This window comes from Anoplopoma fimbria, chromosome 2 (assembly GCF_027596085.1).
Source record: "Anoplopoma fimbria isolate UVic2021 breed Golden Eagle Sablefish chromosome 2, Afim_UVic_2022, whole genome shotgun sequence".
In the NCBI taxonomy this organism is placed as follows: domain Eukaryota; kingdom Metazoa; phylum Chordata; class Actinopteri; order Perciformes; family Anoplopomatidae; genus Anoplopoma; species Anoplopoma fimbria.
The window spans coordinates 7,117,799-7,138,544 of NC_072450.1; the positions used below are offsets into that span (position 1 = coordinate 7,117,799).

At 36.3% G+C, this 20,746-nt stretch overlaps 1 protein-coding gene across 2 annotated transcripts; it reads right to left on the bottom strand.

The window, feature by feature from the left end:
* Positions 1–252: 252 nt before the first annotated feature.
* slc22a18 (solute carrier family 22 member 18) lies at positions 253–8,440 on the bottom strand. 2 transcript variants are annotated; one of them, XM_054614455.1, is made up of 11 exons: positions 8,344–8,440; positions 7,910–8,078; positions 6,772–6,869; positions 6,486–6,631; positions 5,698–5,830; positions 5,158–5,270; positions 2,942–3,052; positions 2,475–2,575; positions 2,263–2,364; positions 1,551–1,671; positions 253–1,259 (listed from the first exon to the last, which is right to left on the bottom strand). In XM_054614455.1, exons 2-11 carry the CDS (start codon positions 8,072–8,074, stop codon positions 1,072–1,074), a joined length of 1,278 nt encoding a protein of 425 aa, XP_054470430.1. In that variant the 5' UTR covers positions 8,075–8,078; positions 8,344–8,440; the 3' UTR covers positions 253–1,071. The 2 variants fall into 2 exon arrangements, with proteins under 2 accessions (XP_054470430.1, XP_054470422.1); XM_054614447.1 differs by having other exon boundaries at positions 7,910–8,440.
* Positions 8,441–20,746: the final 12,306 nt, after the last annotated feature.

Sequence of the window (20,746 nt, forward strand, 5' to 3'; positions counted from 1 at the left end):
TATTTCAAAAACAGAGTACTTTGTAGAAACAATGAAACCACCTGCTGCAGATTTTGTGACATCACTTCAACATGCTGCAGCTTAGCAACGGAGGTAGCAGAAAACTGTAAATAAATATGAAAACTGAGACTGTGATTAACACTAAAGGATTTGTTTGTGATCCACACAGTATGTCATTTGTTTTTCTGCACTGCAGATTTAATATTCGTTAATAAATATGGGCGTTGATACTGTTGGGAGTAATAACATCCTTTATTTAAGTAAAATTATCAATATAACAATATAAAAGTACTAAATATTGCATTTAAATAAAAGTATTTATTCTGCAGAAAATACCCCCTGTAAATGATACATCATTATAGATTATATATTAGATTATGATGCATTAATGCCTGAGTAGCATTTTACTGTTGGTGGAGGAAGTTCAACAACTTGACAGGTAATTTAGCTCACTGGTTCCAAATCTGGGGCTCGGGCCCCTCCAAAGAGTCACAAGGTGAATTTGAATGGACATTAGATGAATAATGGGAAAGGAAATATTCATAAAATCTTCATTATATTTATATACTGTATCAATTACAGTTATTTCTGCCACAGATTCACACTATTCAATGCCGAGGGATGTCTGAAATACTTCACTGCCTTTAGATGAATTAATGTACAAAAATAAAATCATTTTATAAAAGATTTGAAAAACAGTGACAAATAAGAAAATAAACTTTCATTATAAATTGCTATGATATAACTATATTCACTTAGCAGAGATGTTGATTGGTCTGTTAATTAATCACTTTTCAATGACGTTTAGATAAATCTCAATAGAACCCTGGAAAATAAAAGTATCATCTGGTAAAATGGAGGATGTGCTTCCATCTAGTGGTTCAGTTCTGAATCCCCACCACAGATTAAACAGCAACAACATCTGAATGATGAAGAGGTGTAAAGGTTGGACCATGTCATGTAAATGACTGACAGGATGACTTATAAACATTCACATTGGGAGCAGATTGTTCATAAAATCTAAAATTGAATTTCCATTAACTCTAATAGTTTGTGGACAAATTGGAGATTTCATTCCTGATGCTCGGCTGCCATCCTGAGGTGACGCTGCAGCAGGTGCACAAACACCGCGATGTTCACGACAAACTGGATTAAGCCTATAGAGGAGATGCCGTAGTTCACATACATGAAGCCGCCAACAGTCGGCCCGACTGTGCGAAGCAGAGATTGGACGGATGCACAAAGTCCCATCATCGTGCCTGCGTACAAGAGAAAAGTGGGTTCAACAAACAACTGAATTGAAATAATTAAGTTAATTCTCAGTATCTGGTATGAGGTGAGCCTGTAGTTTTCTTTGTTTTGGGTAGTTTTGTAAAGTTATACTTCTTTCCCTCCTTTTGATTAAAGTATCTTTAATGAGATGCAGCCACACATCATATGATCATAAAGCAGCTTTGTGTAATTCCAGCCTGTGATAGAGTACCTGCTGTTAATGGTTGTTGTGTGGTTGTTGTGAATGTGGTGCGATTAGAAAAGCAGGATGACGTCACCTGTGTCGGAGGACGGTACGCTCTTGGTGAGCATGCTGTCTGTGATGACATTAAACACACTGAGAGAAAACATCATGGGGACGACGGTGAGGCAGAACTGGAACACATCCTGCATGTAAGCCTGCAGAGATGAATAAAAAGGATTTTTTCCATTATGAACAAATAAGTACACTTGTGCCAAAAGAAAGACTTATTGTACACGTGAAAACATTTAAAATATGTATTTTAAAATAGAGAAATGCAAGAAATCCTAAGATTTGAGAAGCTGTAACCAACAAATATTTGTATAAACAGCATGGCAATATTGAAGACAATGACAATGTCAGTCATTCCACCACTTAAGTCCAGACTGAAATATCTTACAACTATGAGATTGATGCCATAAATGTTTTTACACACATTCATGTTCCCCAGAGGATGAAGCCTAACAACCATGGTGATTTCAAGAATTTTACTCTAACGCCACCAGCAGGTTCACACTTGTGGCGTAAAGTAAAATGTTTTAACAACTATTGAATGGTTGGCGAATAAATACAAAATGAAAAAAGAAATAAATATAGGACAAGGAAAAACAGAAAGAACAGGTTGAATAAATCGTTTTATCGAGCTTAAACAAATCTGTTTATCAGAGATCCTGAAATATGGCCCTGTATTGTACTTTAAATACTTCCCATATGCATGTGTGTTTTTGTGCTTTTTTGTGTGTGTGTACCTGAGCCAGTCCCACAAAAGAAGAAACGGCGATGGACAGAAGCAGCAGCGAGTTCTCGGAGTATCTCGCTGTAAGTCGACCGACCACTCCTCCCTGAATAACCTGAACAAACATCCGGGTTTTTACTGACCTCGTCTTGCATTTTAAAATCATCAAGAAGCACTGAAAATCTAAATCAGCTTTTCTTGTATTTCAGTCTGTGTGACACTTACCATTGAGGCAATGCCAAAGTAAGCCATCAGATATCCATTCTGTTCAGGTTTCAGCTTGAAGAAGTCCAACGCAATGACGGAGAACATCACTTGAAAAATGCCTGAGGAAAGAGAAGAGCACTTATTTATTGTCATTTTTCTTACATGCTCCAGCTGGATCTATACAAATGGCCTTTAAACACATAATCCATTGTCCAGAAAAACACCAAGTAAATGCAGTTGCAGGCCAAACATCAGGCCATTTGAAACAGCATAATAATAACTGATTGCCCATATTGTGCAACAGAGAAATTATGGGGAAATGATATATGTAATTAACACAGAATCAACGTTTTCTGATCCACAGTAATATATTGACCCAATTTGTTAGTTTACATTGACAAAACTTGGGATGGAAAGCGATAAACACATTGTGGTGAAAACATTCTTGTGTGAAAACAAAACCTCTTCTCACATAAACTTCTCACCTGACGGCAAACCTGCAACTATCTTCACAACGAAAGTCCGCTTCACACCAGGAAACTTCAGCAGTCTGGTGATCTCTCCCACGTTGAATACTGACTTGCTTTTGTTCTCACCTGCAGTGAATTCAAGAATAAAAGCGTTTAAAAAAAACACAAGTTTTAATAAACGGTAGTATTTTATACGTACAACATGTGTTAGTTAGATTTTGAATTGAAATGCTAAAAGGCATTACTAAAATACATTATTGTCAAATGAAGGTACATCATTTATTGGCTTTTTTTTAAATTAAAATTCAAAACATGCACGTCACATTTACCCTGTAACACAAACAAAAAAAACCACAAAGAACTGGATCAGTATCAAGTTACATCAGTTTATTTGTATAATAAATGTCTCAATTGACAAAGATCTAGTTGCCTGAGCTCCGTAAGAAGACATGTAACATCTCCCAAAAATCCTCAGCTCGAAAGAGAAATCAAAAAGCACATTCACATTTTTGTCCCTCCGATCCTTAATTTGGACTGCATCTGGACTTTTCTGATGGGCGATGGCACACATTTAATTTGTTTCCAGTCTTCAGGTGGCGCTTCCGTTACGTAGGTGAGAGGTGAGACGAGCTTGATTTGTCTCCAGACGCCATCTTGATTATTCTGCTCCTCTTGGCCGCCCTGTTCTTCAGTTTGCGTTGCCCCTTTTTGATGTCCGTTAATTCAATCCCCAATTTTTCAGCAAGACCTTTGTACATGTTCCTCTCTGCTGTTACCGCCTTAAACTTCTCTCTCTGGTCTCTGACAGTCTTCTGACACTGCTGGAAACGCACCGCTACCTGTGTCAGTTTCTCCTTCTGCTCCTCATACAGCTTCTGGGTTTTCTTCAGCTCCTCTGTCCGGGCGAGCAGCTCATTCTGTACGGACTCAAGCTTCCTGAGAGGCACCTCTTGGGTTGGTCTTCTGATCGCGTGAGCTCTTTCTTGGATTATTAGTATCTTTTTCCCAAGCTGATCCTCAATAGCGCGACTCCTTTTGCTCTCTTCGATCTTCTCCTTCTGTGTGTGGAGCTCCTCTTCACACTTTCGGAGCTCCCGCCTCGAGTCCTCTGCGTTGCTATCTACGACGCTCCTCTCCCTCTCAAGTTTATGGTTCTCCAGCTTGAGGAGATGGATTTGCTTCATCAGCTCTTTGCACTGACCGTCCTTCTTGTTCACGCTCGATTGCTGGTTGCTGATCTTGTCACGCAACTCCGAGGATTCGTTTTTGCAGTGCAGCAGCGTGTCATTCAGGCCGTCTCTCTCTTTGAATGCCTGGTCCAGACATTCCTTCAGGTGTTGCTGCTCCACTCTGTGGTTGACGGCACGCTGCTTCACGGACTGCAGCTCCTTCCTCAATAACTCCAGCTCCTCCTTGAGGGCCTCATTCTGCTTGCGCTCCCTCCTCAGCTCTTTCACCTGGATCGCCAACTTCTTACTCAGCAGCGACAAATCATTTTTGCATTGCAACAGTTGGGTCCTCTGGTGGTCTCTGTTTTTGATCACCTTGTGGATTCTTTGCCTCTCCGCCTTGAACTGATCAGCATCAGTCATCAAAAAGTCAACCTTCTTCTTGAGGACCTCGTTTTCCATCTCAAGGGCCTTGTTTTTCTTCTTGGTGCAGAGATACTCCCTCTCGGCATCGGGAAGGATCGATGACATAACATAGTGATGATAGGCTGACATGGGCCCCGTCTTGGGCAATTGCTTGTCATCAATGTCAGATTTCTGAAAGCTCTCCATCTTTTCAGTAGATTTCTAAAAGTCTGACACTGGGTCTCAGTAAGATTTTAAACAAAAAGGCTTAGACTCTCTTGTCACCTTGGCATCCGAAAAAGAATCCTATTATCATATCATAACATTCCACCAGAATGTGATGCATTAGGGATGTTTAAAATTGAATTGCTTCAATCAGAATCAGCCACTAGATGCCGCACTCTCCCTGCCTGATTCAAATTCCATTCACCTCACAACAAGTGGTTGCCAGTTCTGACAAGGATGCATGATGGGAATGTGCATCGTCACTTGTAGCTCAGCTATGTTGTGTATCCGTATGTTGTGATTTCAAAGACATTTTTACAATACATATATTTATAATAATGCCTGTGTGCCATAAGCCTGAAAATATCAACACACACACAGATTTCCAAACAGTTGAGAACATTAGGTGTAGCTGACAGAAGTGTGTCTTACCGTCTTTGTTGGTTGTTGAAGCTTGAGATTTGGTCGTTTTTGGGATATACTTTAAAACCAACAGTAAACTGAAGGCACTCCCGACAGCACCAACACATGCAGTAAATGTCTCCCTGGGAAGAAAAAAGCAGTGTTAGGTGCACATATACTTTGGCCATTTTAGGTGTACTATTGATATAACGTATACAGTGCATTTACAATTTTACACACACAAAAATACCATTTAAACATTTTAAAGCCTATCATCATTATTTTTGTTGCATTTCCATAAAGCTGCAGACACATATCATTGACATACTATCACCTTATGAAGTGGTTTGAAAAGAGTTGCTTATTTTTAACACCCAGCAGACATGAAGCAACATTAGCAGTCATTTGGAGTCTTATTTGTGACCTCATTGACCCTCTTTTTAGCTCTGTTTTGGTCTCCACCAACTCCTGATTGAAATATTAGGCTCATTAGCTGTTAAATGTTCCATTCTGCAGCACATCACTCAATGTAGACCCATTCTCCAACAGCTCACATAGAATTAAACTCACCCAAAGCGTGTGTTAAGATGGCCGCCCAATGTGGAGCCAGCTATCATACCGATGCCAAAACACAGACCTAGTTTGGATAATGCATCTGCTCGTTTCTCAGGTTCTGAAAGGTCTGTAACAACCATCTGAGACGCTGCAGAGAGGAGAGGGATGGAGAAATAAAAGTAAGAGAAACTGCATCTGCTCTTAGGATAATAACTAACACTAACATTAGATCGGGTAATGTTTCACTAGATTTAACCACAGAATATGAGTATGATAGCGTTGTGTTATTGTCCTACATACAGCAAAACAATATACCATTAAAAAAAAAATGTTTTTTCTTCTTTTCATTCTTAGCAAGGTGTGAAGGATGGTTTCTGGGTTTCATACAACTCCACTTATTACAGTAAATTCATCATTTGCATGTGTATTTTATATAACTGAGTATTAGATTAGCATTAAACATGAGATTTTGAGAATAAATTTAACAAATTAAGAGAGAAAAAAAAAAAAAAATCAAGAATCAACAATATTCTTAAAAAAAACATACCATTTGAAGAACAAAACTTCAAAAAGAAAATTGTGTGGTAGTATTTTGACTTAAATCTCAAAATCTCTGATGTTTCTGTCCTTAACACTAGCCGTTATAGTCTGAATTGCAGGCTTGGTTTAGCCACAAAGTCAGCAAAGCAAGACAGGAATGAGTTTATAAATAAATATAAATGATTCATCTAGATCAAATATTAATCTAGGTTTGAAGTTTATGTTCAACTGAGTGAGAAGGATTGTAGGTGAGCGGTGCTTACCAGTTATAGTGTGCATAAAGATTGTTGGGAGTTTGTGGATGAACAGCATGGCTGGATTCTCTGCTATGGCCAGCAGCAGAAAGAAAACAACTGTGGAAGAACACGCCAGAGACAAAGCTGCTCGAGCTCCAAAAATATCTGCAAACCTGCAAACAACAACAAAACTCAGTAAACACATGTATTCTCTGTAATGAGAACAGCAGCCTCTGAGAACAGAATAACCTCCATAAACAACTGTAAGAGTAGCTATAACTTTTTTGATTTGTCAACATTGTTTTATACTTACCTTCCAAACATCGGACCCCCAAGCAGCTGGATTACACCAACCGTGGTTTGTAAATAACCAAACCACAAGGTGTTGAAGCCAAGTTTCCTTGCCAAATACTACAGAGATACATAATGAAAATACATCTTCAAATTCACACAAACATATGTGTTAAGGTTTACATGATTAGAGTGGGTTTTTATATTGAAATCAGACCACTTCTACTAATCCAGCAGTGGCTTTAAGTCATTTTTATTTAACTGCAGGGAACAAAGGAGGTCTGTAAGATTTTTTTAAGGCAACGTCATTTAAAAAGTATTAGCATCAAAATATAATTAAGTTACAAAAAGTAAAAGGTTATGCACAATGGCCAACTTTGAAAAAATGAAATCCTATAATTGAATTACAATTGTTGATCAATCTGTAGGTTACTTTGGTTTAATGTTTTCGTTTTTGTTTGTTTGAATTTTTACCATATATAGGCTACTGTTAGGTAGTCAGTGAATTCCACCAAGGTATCAAAGGGTCTTATCCTTATATATAATAAAGCATCATAATTCCATATACATAATACAGCATCATCATTTATTAGTTGATTAGATATTGTATTACTAATCAAAGTAACTATGGTATCAAAAGGTGTAGTATGTGGAAATAAAAAGTATAATATTTGCCTCCAAAATGTAGTGGAGTAGAAAATTTTAATACTTAAGTAAAGCACAATTGAGTAAATGTACTTAATTACTCTCCACTGCTTAAGTGTGGATTTGAATGCAGTTGTACCATCTGAATACTTCCTCCACCACTTTATATCATTATATAACATAATTTAAGATAAGCCTACGCATGCACATCACTTATATAAGTACAGTTGTGACTACAGGGCTTTTACTTTGAAATTAAATGTTTTTTTTATTATTATCTAACAAGTATCCGGATGTGATGCAATGAGTTAAATAATGCAAATGTAGCAAAGTCTACTGTTAATGTGTCATAATAAACATGATCACTCCTACACTCCTATAATAAATACTACAGTCAATGTGTCATCATCAACAATAACAACATAAAAAGAAACAAATCATGTCCAGCTTTGTAACATTCACGGTCGCCACGGAAATCTCAGCTTCGTCCTCCATACATAACCAAAAATACTTACAGGGGTGACAGAAAACTGTAAAAACATCCATGTTATATCCAAAGCAGTGATGATGTAAACGACGTTAATGACTTTCTTCCTCTTGTGTTGTTCTGTGACGTTATCCTGGGTGGGAAGTGAACCCATGGAGGACGTTTCCTTGGTTGTTTCTACTCTTCCACTCATGTTGCTTCTTGCAGAAAACAGGTGTTAAAAAGCAATGTTTAAATCCAGCTGCAAACATGCAGGAGGATTAAAACTGCAGCAGGATCAAGGTGTCAGCTGTCCAGTAAAAAAACAAAACACCTTTGACCCAGTAGACTCTCACATAAACCTGTTAACCTGATGTTAGTTGTACTTTGGAACCGAGCAGAGAGGCGACAAGGAGGCGTTAAGCTACCAAAGTAGATAAAATAATATAATACAAATAAATATAACACTCATGCATTGTTCACCTGTCTTTTAATGCAAAAACATGTCCGGAAATACTGTCTGAACAAAGCCGACCGGCACACCTTCAGGGCTTTCTGCAAGAAAGTTTACATTTTAACCACTGCACCTAAACGCCTCATCTGTCAGATGTGGGAGTGATTTTTCTACAGTGATGCATTCAAAGGCTCCTACTTAGATCGTACTTTACAATGTTATCGCTTATTATAATGTTTTGTGTGCAACCCTGGAGAGGAGAAGCGTGTACTCCTTTCTTCTCAAAGTGTACTTCTTCCCACTCCTTTAGGACATTTCATTTATTTATTTAGTTTATTAAGAATTGACTGTATTTGTTTATTTTTAAAAATACTGTTCATTTTATTGGTTTTCTTATTATTAGTTACATGTTTAAAATACAAAAAAAAATCTATGGTCAATTGGTGTATGTCTATTACTGTATTGTGGTGTGTGTATTGTGTGGTATGTTTTTTTTATTGCATTGTATTTATTTATTGTGGTTTTACAATAGGTTACTGGAAGCTGTTAACTTCAACTTTTTTTTTTTTAAATTCAATAACTTTATTGAGACATTTGTTCATACATATAAAACACAATATATTTATATATATATATATGTATATATTTAAATTTTCAAGTTCTTATTTTTAAGATCTTAAGTTGATGCCACGAAGGCTGCAATATCATCTATTATCTTTATTTAATGTTTTATTCTCTTTATTTAATGTTTTATTCTCTTTATTTAATGTTTCATTCTCTTCATTTAATGTTTTATTCTCTTTATTTAATGTTTCATTCTCTTTATTTAATGTTTCATTCTCTTTATTTAATGTTTCATTTTCTTTATTTGATGTTTTGTTCTCTTTATTTAATGTTTCATTCTCTTTATTTAATGTTTTATTTTCTTCATTTAATGTTTTATTATCTTTATTTAATATTTTATTTTCTTTATTTAATGTTTTAATATCTTTATTTAATGTTTTGTTCTCTTTATTTAATGTTTCATTCTCTTTATTTAATGTTTTATTCTCTTTATTTAATGTTTTATTCTCTTCATTTAATGTTTTATTATCTTTATTTAATATTTTATTTTCTTTATTTAATGTTTCATTTTCTTTATTTGATGTTTTGTTCTCTTTATTTAATATTTCATTCTCTTCATTTAATGTTTTATTTTCTTTATTTAATGTTTTAATATCTTTATTTAATGTTTTGTTCTCTTTATTTAATGTTTCATTCTCTTTATTTAATGTTTTATTGTCTTTATTTAATGTTTTATTTTCTTCATTTAATGTTTTATTGTCTTTATTTAATGTTTTAATATCTTTATTTAATGTTTCATTATCTTTATTTAATCTTTAATTCTCTTTATTTAATGTTTCATTCTCTTCATTTAATGTTTTAATATCTTTATTTAATGTTTTATTTTATTTATTTAATATTTTATTTTCTTTATTTAACGTTATATTTTCTTTATTTAATGTTTCATTCTCTTCATTTAATGTTTTATTCTCTTAATGTAATGTTTTAATATCTTTATTTAATGTTTCATTCTCTTCATTTAATGTTTTATTTTCTTTATTTAATATTTTATTTTCTTCATTTAATGTTTTATTTTCTTTATTTAATATTTTATTTTCTTTATTTAATATTTTCTTTTCTTTATTTAACGTTTTATTTTCTTTATTTAATATTTTATTTTCTCTATTTAATATTTTATTTTCTTTATTTAATGTTTTATTTTCTTTATTTAATATTTTATTTTCTTTATTTAATATTTTATTTTCTTTATTTAATGTTTTATTTTCTTTATTTAATGTTTTATTCTCTTTATTTAATGTTTCATTCTCTTTATTTGATGTTTTAATATCTTTATTTAATGTTTTATTCTATTTATTTAATGTTTCATTATCTTTATTAAATGTTATATTCTCTTTATTTAATGTTTTATTCTCTTTATTTAATGTTTTAATATCTTTATTTAATGTTTTATTATCTTTATTTATGTTTTAGAGGAGGTTGAGTTTCGCGTTTGTCACAGTCGCGGTGCAGTTTTTTTTTTTTTTTTTTTTTTTTTTTTTTTAATTAAATAACTTTATTGAGACATTTGTTCATACATATAAAACACAATATATTTATATATATATATATATGTATATATTTACATTTTCAAGTTCTTATTTTTAAGATCTTAAGTTGATGCCACGAAGGCTGAAACATCATCTATTATCTTTATTTAATGTTTTATTCTATTTATTTAATGTTTCATTATCTTTATTAAATGTTATATTCTCTTTATTTAATGTTTTAATATCTTTATTTAATGTTTTATTATCTTTATTTAATGTTTCGCGTTTGTCACAGTCGCGGTGCAGTGACGTCACGTCATGATGTTTTCACGGATGTTTATCTGGACGGCTCATCCTCCTGTATACCGGTGTGCCGGATTACCGGTGTTTTTCACGGTACCGGTACCGGTGGACCGGCCGGCTCAACCTCCTATAGCTAGCATAGCTAGAGGAGGTTGAGCCGTCTGGGAGCTAGAGGAGGCGTCCCGGTAGAATCCCGGTGACCGGGAAATAGGTTCCGCGATCACCGCGCATTGCATGCCGGGTAGATTATTTTTTTTTTTTTTTAATTAAATAACTTTATTGAGACATTTGTTCATACATATAAAACACAATATATTTATATATATATATATATATATATATATGTATATATTTACATTTTCAAGTTCTTATTTTTAAGATCTTAAGTTGATGCCACGAAGGCTGAAACATCATCTATTATCTTTATTTAATGTTTTATTCTATTTATTTAATGTTTCATTATCTTTATTAAATGTTATATTCTCTTTATTTAATGTTTTAATATCTTTATTTAATGTTTTATTATCTTTATTTAAAGGCATACTGTACGGTTTCCAGTGATATGCACTTTTTAATATGTTGTTGAAATTGGTTTTTACATCCTGACAGCAATAAATAACTTATGGGCAATGAAAAAGAAGCGAAACAAAAACGAATTCTGTATCGGCTATAAACCTGTTAAAATGCTTACCAATCGGAGACATTGTACCCGAATCTAAAGAACCAATCACAAGCCTGCACGTTCTCTCCCCTCTGTGTACGAGCCTGAGCCGGCCTGAGCGCGTTCACGGAGGGCAAAGAAAGCGTTGTTGTCATAGTAGTTCATGACAGTGGACTAGACCTAGTGAGCCTACAACGTCAACACGATGGAAGACAAACAGAAGTTACCACTGCCACCGTTACTTGCCCCGGTTCATCCTTTTAAAAAGGCAAGAAAAAGAAAGACCGAAAATGAAAAGGCAGCAACAATAAAAAAGTTGGAGAGAGCTCGAGGAAAAACGAGGATAAATATTGGATTCGCTTTTCAGCGATGGCGAAAGCTGAGGGAGTGGTTTGGCCTGAAAAGTGACGCAATGGTTGCCGTTTTTCTCTTGGACAGGTAAGCTTTCGTCTTGTTTCCTGTTTATTTTATATTTGTGTTCAGAAGAAGTCTATTTTTGTGTTCAGGGAATAGTCTGCTCGCCCCGCTAGACTGTCTGCTTCAGTTGACTGAAGGCTCCGACTCAGCTGTTAGCTACAGAGCTACTGTTTAGCTAACACAACTCAAGACTCGCACACTGTACAAACCGTAAATGTAATCAGCCAATATGTTACTGTCACACATTAAAATCCATTTAGCTCTGGTCTAAGGTGTAAGTTGTAAAGATTTGTGCTGATCAACCTATTATCTGAACAATAATAATGGATTGGAATTATATGTAGCACTTTTCTTGGCACTCAAAGTGCAAGGATAAACCACATGATGTCATGAAGGCTTTTTATCAGCAGCTGTTTAAAACCCCTAATACCGTTGTTTATTGTGTGTGTCTTGTGATTTTCTCTCCCAAGGACATTCACTGCCAAAAGTGTAAGTTGCCACAGCCTATGCAGCCACGTGCAGAGCCAGACCTATCTGCGAAAACTGGACCCCAGGACAATGTTTCTGACCATGTTTGTACTTGTTTATATTGAATAAAAAAATATATATTGTCACCCGACATTGGTTGTAATTATTTAGTGCAGCATTTACAGAGATGATAAATGTTATGTCTTGATATCAGTAATAATAACAGAAATGAAAAGTAATTTTCCTTTTTTTATTCAAACATAATATAAAAACAAAAGGACTCTGCATTTTTAATTACTCCTGGGGAAAAAATATAAATAAAAACGATGTACATTATATAAAAAACGTTCACATATAGATACAAATAAACTGTTTGTTCATTGCAACCTGTTTGGGATGAAGCCTTTATATTGTCCGTGTGGATCTGGAAAGCGGTCTCTTATCTTCCACACACAGCAACTGGGTAGGACCACTCTGTTCCCTGCTCCCAGTGCCCCATATTGCCACACAACAAACTGTCGGTATGCAGCATAGCGAAATTGTTTGTTGCTTTCCCCTGGGTCTGGAAGGTCATCCAAAGCCCGCACATCGTTCCAGATTCTGATTGCAAGGCGCAGGTGCCCCTCTTGCAGAATGTATGCCTCGATGTGGGGCAGCATTGCAATACATGAGTGAGGTTGTTGCCCACAGCACTTGCGCTCCACATCCGTCGGCATTTCCCTGCAGTTGTGGCAGATGCACCAGGTGGGTTTATCTCTCACTTGAGGGCCTGATGGAGGAGGATCTGTGGATGACATGGTGAGCAGGTCGAACATGAGGCTGGGGTCGCGTGTCAGGCAGAGCTGGAGCAAATGATGCGACATTTGCAGATCCAGACTTTGAATTCTTGCCTGTAAAGTAATACATGATGAAGATTAGTTATTGAATACCGTTTTTTATTTTCCTCTAATAGGTAGGCTAGTGTGTGTTCATGGTACATGGCATCTCAGTATACAAAGTTGCTGGTAAGGTTTATGTCTCAGATACAGTACCTGCTCATCTGCTATCCTTAGAGCTTGCAGGTTCTCCACTCGCAGTACATCATCCTGCCCCAGGTTTACTGCAGCCCCGCGTCTCCTGCTTCTTCCCGCTCGTCCAGTGCCTCTTGCTCCCCGTCTTCCACCTCTACTTCCTCTGCCCCTAATGGCCTGCTCTCTTGCAGACAGTCGACCTCGGGCCCGTCCCCTCTGACCCGACGACGTGTTTGGCTCGGGACTGTAGTCTGTGTCAGAGCCCAAAAAACTCTCATCTTGTGAACTCTGACAAGCAAAACAATGAATGATAAATAAAGTGTAATATACTACACAAAATATGTGTGTAAGTAAACTGTGAACTTTTTCTTTACTGTTACCAGTCAATCTGTGCTTATGAGCTAGCCTGACGGCTGTGAGTACTACTACTAACAGTAAAAGTAGGCCTCATCATGTTTGTTTTAAACATTTAGCATTATAATATTATAATATTAGGTGTGTTCTTACCGGTGAATGAGACATCCTAGTTTGTAGAGAAACGCAGCCGACCGTTAGCTCAGCTCTCGCTCAATGAGGCAGCGGCAGCGTAGCTACCTGGTTGCTAAGTAGCAGCAGCGCTCGTGCTCGTGCAAGGCTCTGTGTCGAGGGGTGGGGGCAGGGAGTCCTGAAGGGTGGGGGAGGAGTTAAACGGAACTCCGAAGAGAAGCTAATTTCAAATCATGCTAGCTCTCTCAAATCGTACAGTATAGCTTTAATGTTTCGCGTTTGTCACAGTCGCGGTGCAGTGACGTCACGTCATGATGTTTTCACGGATGTTTATCTGGACGGCTCATCCTCCTGTATACCGGTGTGCCGGATTACCGGTGTTTTTCACGGTACCGGTACCGGTGGACCGGCATCTGAAGCTCAACCTCCTATAGCTAGCATAGCTAGAGGAGGTTGAGCCGTCTGGGAGCTTAGAGGAGGCGTCCCGGTAGAATCCCGGTGACCGGGAAATAGGTTCCGGCGATCACCGCGCATTGCATGCCGGGTAGATTTTTTTATTTTATTATTATTATTATTATTTTTTTTTTTTTTTTTTTAATTAAATAACTTTATTGAGACATTTGTTCATACATATAAAACACATATATTTATATATATATATATATATATTCAGCTATTTATATATTTACATTTTCAAGTTCTTATTTTTAAGATCTTAAGTTGATGCCACGAAGGCTGAAACATCATCTATTATCTTTATTTAATGTTTTATTCTATTTATTTAATGTTTCATTATCTTTATTAAATGTTATATTCTCTTTATTTAATGTTTTAATATCTTTATTTAATGTTTTATTATCTTTATTTAATGTTTCGCGTTTGTCACAGTCGCGGTGCAGTGACGTCACGTCATGATGTTTTCACGGATGTTTATCTGGACGGCTCATCCTCCTGTATACCGGTGTGCCGGATTACCGGTGTTTTTCACGGTACCGGTACCGGTGGACCGGCCGGCTCAACCTCCTATAGCTAGCATAGCTAGAGGAGGTTGAGCCGTCTGGGAGCTAGAGGAGGCGTCCCGGTAGAATCCCGGTGACCGGGAAATAGGTTCCGGCGATCACCGCGCATTGCATGCCGGGTAGATTTTTTTATTATTATTATTATTATTTTTTTTTTTTTTTTTTTTTTTTTTAATTAAATAACTTTATTGAGACATTTGTTCATACATATAAAACACAATATATTTATATATATATATATATATATATATATATATTTACATTTTCAAGTTCTTATTTTTAAGATCTTAAGTTGATGCCACGAAGGCTGAAACATCATCTATTATCTTTATTTAATGTTTTATTCTATTTATTTAATGTTTCATTATCTTTATTAAATGTTATATTCTCTTTATTTAATGTTTTAATATCTTTATTTAATGTTTTATTATCTTTATTTAATGTTTCGCGTTTGTCACAGTCGCGGTGCAGTGACGTCACGTCATGATGTTTTCACGGATGTTTATCTGGACGGCTCATCCTCCTGTATACCGGTGTGCCGGATTACCGGTGTTTTTCACGGTACCGGTACCGGTGGACCGACCGGCTCAACCTCCTATAGCTAGCATAGCTAGAGGAGGTTGAGCCGTCTGGGAGCTAGAGGAGGCGTCCCGGTAGAATCCCGGTGACCGGGAAATAGGTTCCGCGATCACCGCGCATTGCATGCCGGGTAGATTATTTTTTTTTTTTTAAAATATTAAATTTATTTATTTATTTTTTTTTAATTAAATAACTTTATTGAGACATTTGTTCATACATATAAAACACAATATATTTATATATATATATATATATATATATATATATTTACATTTTCAAGTTCTTATTTTTAAGATCTTAAGTTGATGCCACGAAGGCTGAAACATCATCTATTATCTTTATTTAATGTTTTATTCTATTTATTTAATGTTTCATTATCTTTATTAAATGTTATATTCTCTTTATTTAATGTTTTAATATCTTTATTTAATGTTTTATTATCTTTATTTAAAGGCATACTGTACGGTTTCCAGTGATATGCACTTTTTAATATGTTGTTGAAATTGGTTTTTACATCCTGACAGCAATAAATAACTTATGGGCAATGAAAAAGAAGCGAAACAAAAACGAATTCTGTATCGGCTATAAACCTGTTAAAATGCTTACCAATCGGAGACATTGTACCCGAATCTAAAGAACCAATCACAAGCCTGCACGTTCTCTCCCCTCTGTGTACGAGCCTGAGCCGGCCTGAGCGCGTTCACGGAGGGCAAAGAAAGCGTTGTTGTCATAGTAGTTCATGACAGTGGACTTGACCTAGTGAGCCTACAACGTCAACACGATGGAAGACAAACAGAAGTTACCACTGCCACCGTTACTTTGCCCCGGTTCATCCTTTTAAAAAGGCAAGAAAAAGAAAGACCGAAAATGAAAAGGCAGCAACAATAAAAAAGTTGGAGAGAGCTATTTATTTAGGAAAAACGAGGATAAATATTGGATTCGCTTTTCAGCGATGGCGAAAGCTGAGGGAGTGGTTTGGCCTGAAAAGTGACGCAATGGTTGCCGTTTTTCTCTTGGACAGGTAAGCTTTCGTCTTGTTTCCTGTTTATTTTATATTTGTGTTCAGAAGAAGGAGCCGTCTATTTTTGTGTTCAGGGAATAGTCTGCTCGCCCCGCTAGACTGTCTGCTTCAGTTGACTGAAGGCTCCGACTCAGCTGTTAGCTACAGAGCTACTGTTTAGCTAACACAACTCAAGACTTGCACACTGTACAAACCGTAAATGTAATCAGCCAATATGTTACTGTCACACATTAAAATCCATTTAATGCTCTTAAGTCTAAGGTGTTTGTAAAGATTTGTGCTGATTTAACCTAATCTGAACAATTTAATGTTTCATTATTTTATTAAATTATATGTAGCTCTTTTTTGGCATTTTTAATATAAACCATTTGATGTTTTGATTAGGCTTTTTATCAGCAGCTGTTTAAAACCCCTAATACCGTTGTTTATTGTGTGTGTCTTGTGATTTTCTCTCCCAAGGACATTCACTGCCAAAAGTGTAAGTTGCCACAGCCTATGCAGCCACGTGCAGAGCCAGACCTATCTGCGAAAACTGGACCCCAGGACAATGTTTCTGACCATGTTTGTACTTGTTTATATTGAATAAAAAAATATATATTGTCACCCGACATTGGTTGTAATTATTTAGTGCAGCATTTACAGAGATGATAAATGTTATGTCTTGATATCAGTAATAATAACAGAAATGAAAAGTAATTTTTTTTTTTTATTCAAACATAATATAAAAACAAAAGGACTCTGCATTTTTAATTACTCCTGGGGAAAAAATATAAATAAAAACGATGTACATTATATAAAAAACGTTCATGATATAGATACAAATAAACTGTTTGTTCATTGCAACCTGTTTGGGATGAAGCCTTTATATTGTCCGTGTGGATCTGGAAAGCGGTCATCTTATCTTCCATTTACAGCAACTGGGTAGGACCACTCTGTTCCCTGCTCCCAGTGCCCCATATTGCCACACAACAAACTGTCGGTATGCAGCATAGCGAAATTGTTTGTTGCTTTCCCCTTTATCTGGAAGGTCATCCAAAGCCCGCACATCGTTCCAGTCTGATGATTGCAAGGCGCAGGTGCCCCTCTTGCAGAATGTATGCCTCGATGTGGGGCAGCATTGCAATACATGAGTGAGGTTGTTGCCCATCAGCACTTGCGCTCCACATCCGTCGGCATTTCCCTGCAGTTGTGGCAGATGCACCAGGTGGGTTTATCTCTCACTTGAGGGCCTGATGGAGGAGGATCTGTGGATGACATGGTGAGCAGGTCGAACATGAGGCTGGGTTCGCGTGTCAGGCAGATGCTGGAGCAAATGATGCGACATTTGCAGATTTACTTTAATTCTTGCCTGTAAAGTAATACATTTATTGAAGATTTGTTATTGAATACCGTTTTTTATTTTCCTCTAATAGGTAGGCTAGTGTGTGTTCATTCACATGGCATCTCAGTATACAAAGTTGCTGGTAAGGTTTATGTCTCAGATACAGTACCTGCTCATCTGCTATCCTTAGAGCTTGCAGGTTCTCCACTCGCAGTACATCATCCTGCCCCAGGTTTACTGCAGCCCCGTCTCCTGCTTCTTCCCGCTCGTCCAGTGCCTCTTGCTCCCCGTCTTCCACCTCTACTTCCTCTGCCCCTAATGGCCTGCTCTCTTGCAGACAGCTCGAGGAGGTTGTCCCCTCTGACCCGACGAGGAGGCGTGTTTGGCTCGGGACTGTAGTCTGTGTCAGAGCCCAAAAAACTCTCATCTTGTGAACTCTGACAAGCAAAACAATGAATGATAAATAAAGTGTAATATACTACACAAAATATGTGTGTAAGTAAACTTTTAACTTTTTTTTTACTGTTACCAGTCAATCTGTTTATTGAGCATTTGTTCATACTGTAGTACTACTACTAACAGTAAAAGTAGGCCTCATCATGTTTGTTTTAAACATTTAGCATTATAATATTATAATATTAGGTGTGTTCTTACCGGTGAATGAGACATCCTAGTTTGTAGAGAAACGCAGCCGACCGTTAGCTCAGCTCTCGCTCAATGAGGCAGCGGCAGCATCCTACCTGGTTGCTAAGTACCTGGTTGCTAAGTAGCAGCAGCGCTGCATTTCTGTTTCGAGGGGTTCTAGTTTATGAAGGGTGGGGGAGGAGTTATGGAACTCCTTTAAGAGAATGTTTTCATCATGCTATCTTTATTTAATGTTTTATTATCTTTATTTAATGTTTCGCGTTTGTCACAGTCGCGGTGCAGTGACGTCACGTCATGATGTTTTCACGGATGTTTATCTGGACGGCTCATCCTCCTGTATACCGGTGTGCCGGATTACCGGTGTTTTTCACGGTACCGGTACCGGTGGACCGGCCGGCTCAACCTCCTATAGCTAGCATAGCTAGAGGAGGTTGAGCCGTCTGGGAGCTAGAGGAGGCGTCCCGGTAGAATCCCGGTGACCGGGAAATAGGTTCCGGCGATCACCGCGCATTGCATGCCGGGTAGATTTTTTTATTTTTTATTATTATTATTATTATTTTTTTATTTTTTTTTTAATTAAATAACTTTATTGAGACATTTGTTCATACATATAAAACACAATATATTTATATATATATATATATATGTATATATTTACATTTTCAAGTTCTTATTTTTAAGATCTTAAGTTGATGCCACGAAGGCTGAAACATCATCTATTATCTTTATTTAATGTTTTATTCTATTTATTTAATGTTTCATTATCTTTATTAAATGTTATATTCTCTTTATTTAATGTTTTAATATCTTTATTTAATGTTTTATTATCTTTATTTAATGTTTCGCGTTTGTCACAGTCGCGGTGCAGTGACGTCACGTCATGATGTTTTCACGGATGTTTATCTGGACGGCTCATCCTCCTGTATACCGGTGTGCCGGATTACCGGTGTTTTTCACGGTACCGGTACCGGTGGATCGGCCGGCTCAACCTCCTATAGCTAGCATAGCTAGAGGAGGTTGAGCCGTCTGGGAGCTAGAGGAGGCGTCCCGGTAGAATCCCGGTGACCGGGAAATAGGTTCCGGCGATCACCGCGCATTGCATGCCGGGTAGATTTTTTTTTTTTTTATTATTATTATTTTTATTTTTTATTTTTTTTTTTTAATTAAATAACTTTATTGAGACATTTGTTCATACATATAAAACACAATATATTTATATATATATATATATATGTATATATTTACATTTTCAAGTTCTTATTTTTAAGATCTTAAGTTGATGCCACGAAGGCTGAAACATCATCTATTATCTTTATTTAATGTTTTATTCTATTTATTTAATGTTTCATTATCTTTATTAAATGTTATATTCTCTTTATTTAATGTTTTAATATCTTTATTTAATGTTTTATTATCTTTATTTAATGTTTCGCGTTTGTCACAGTCGCGGTGCAGTGACGTCACGTCATGATGTTTTCACGGATGTTTATCTGGACGGCTCATCCTCCTGTATACCGGTGTGCCGGATTACCGGTGTTTTTCACGGTACCGGTACCGGTGGACCGGCCGGCTCAACCTCCTATAGCTAGCATAGCTAGAGAGGTTGAGCCGTCTGGGAGCTAGAGGAGGCGTCCCGGTAGAATCCCGGTGACCGGGAAATAGGTTCCGCGATCACCGCGCATTGCATGCCGGGTAGATTTTTTTTTTTTATTATTATTATTTTTTTTAATTTTTATTATTTTTTTTAATTAAATAACTTTATTGAGACATTTGTTCATACATATAAAACACAATATATTTATATATATATATATATATATATATTTACATTTTCAAGTTCTTATTTTTAAGATCTTAAGTTGATGCCACGAAGGCTGAAACATCATCTATTATCTTTATTTAATGTTTTATTCTAATTTAATGTTTCATTTATTAAATATATTTATATTTTATTTAATGTTTTATTATCGTTTGTCACAGTCGCGGTGCAGTGACGTCACGTCATGATGTTTTCACGGATGTTTATCTGGACGGCTCATCCTCCTGTATACCGGTGTGCCGGATTACCGGTGTTTTTCACGGTACCGGTACCGGTGGACCGGCCGGCTCAACCTCCTATAGCTAGCATAGCTAGAGGAGGTTGAGCCGTCTGGGAGCTAGAGGAGGCGTCCCGGTAGAATCCCGGTGACCGGGAAATAGGTTCCGGCGATCACCGCGCATTGCATGCCGGGTAGATTTTTTTTTTTTAAATTATTTTTTTTAATTTTTTTTTTTTTTTAATTAAATAACTTTATTGAGACATTTGTTCATACATATAAAACACAATATATTTATATATATATATATATATATGTATATATTTACATTTTCAAGTTCTTATTTTTAAGATCTTAAGTTGATGCCACGAAGGCT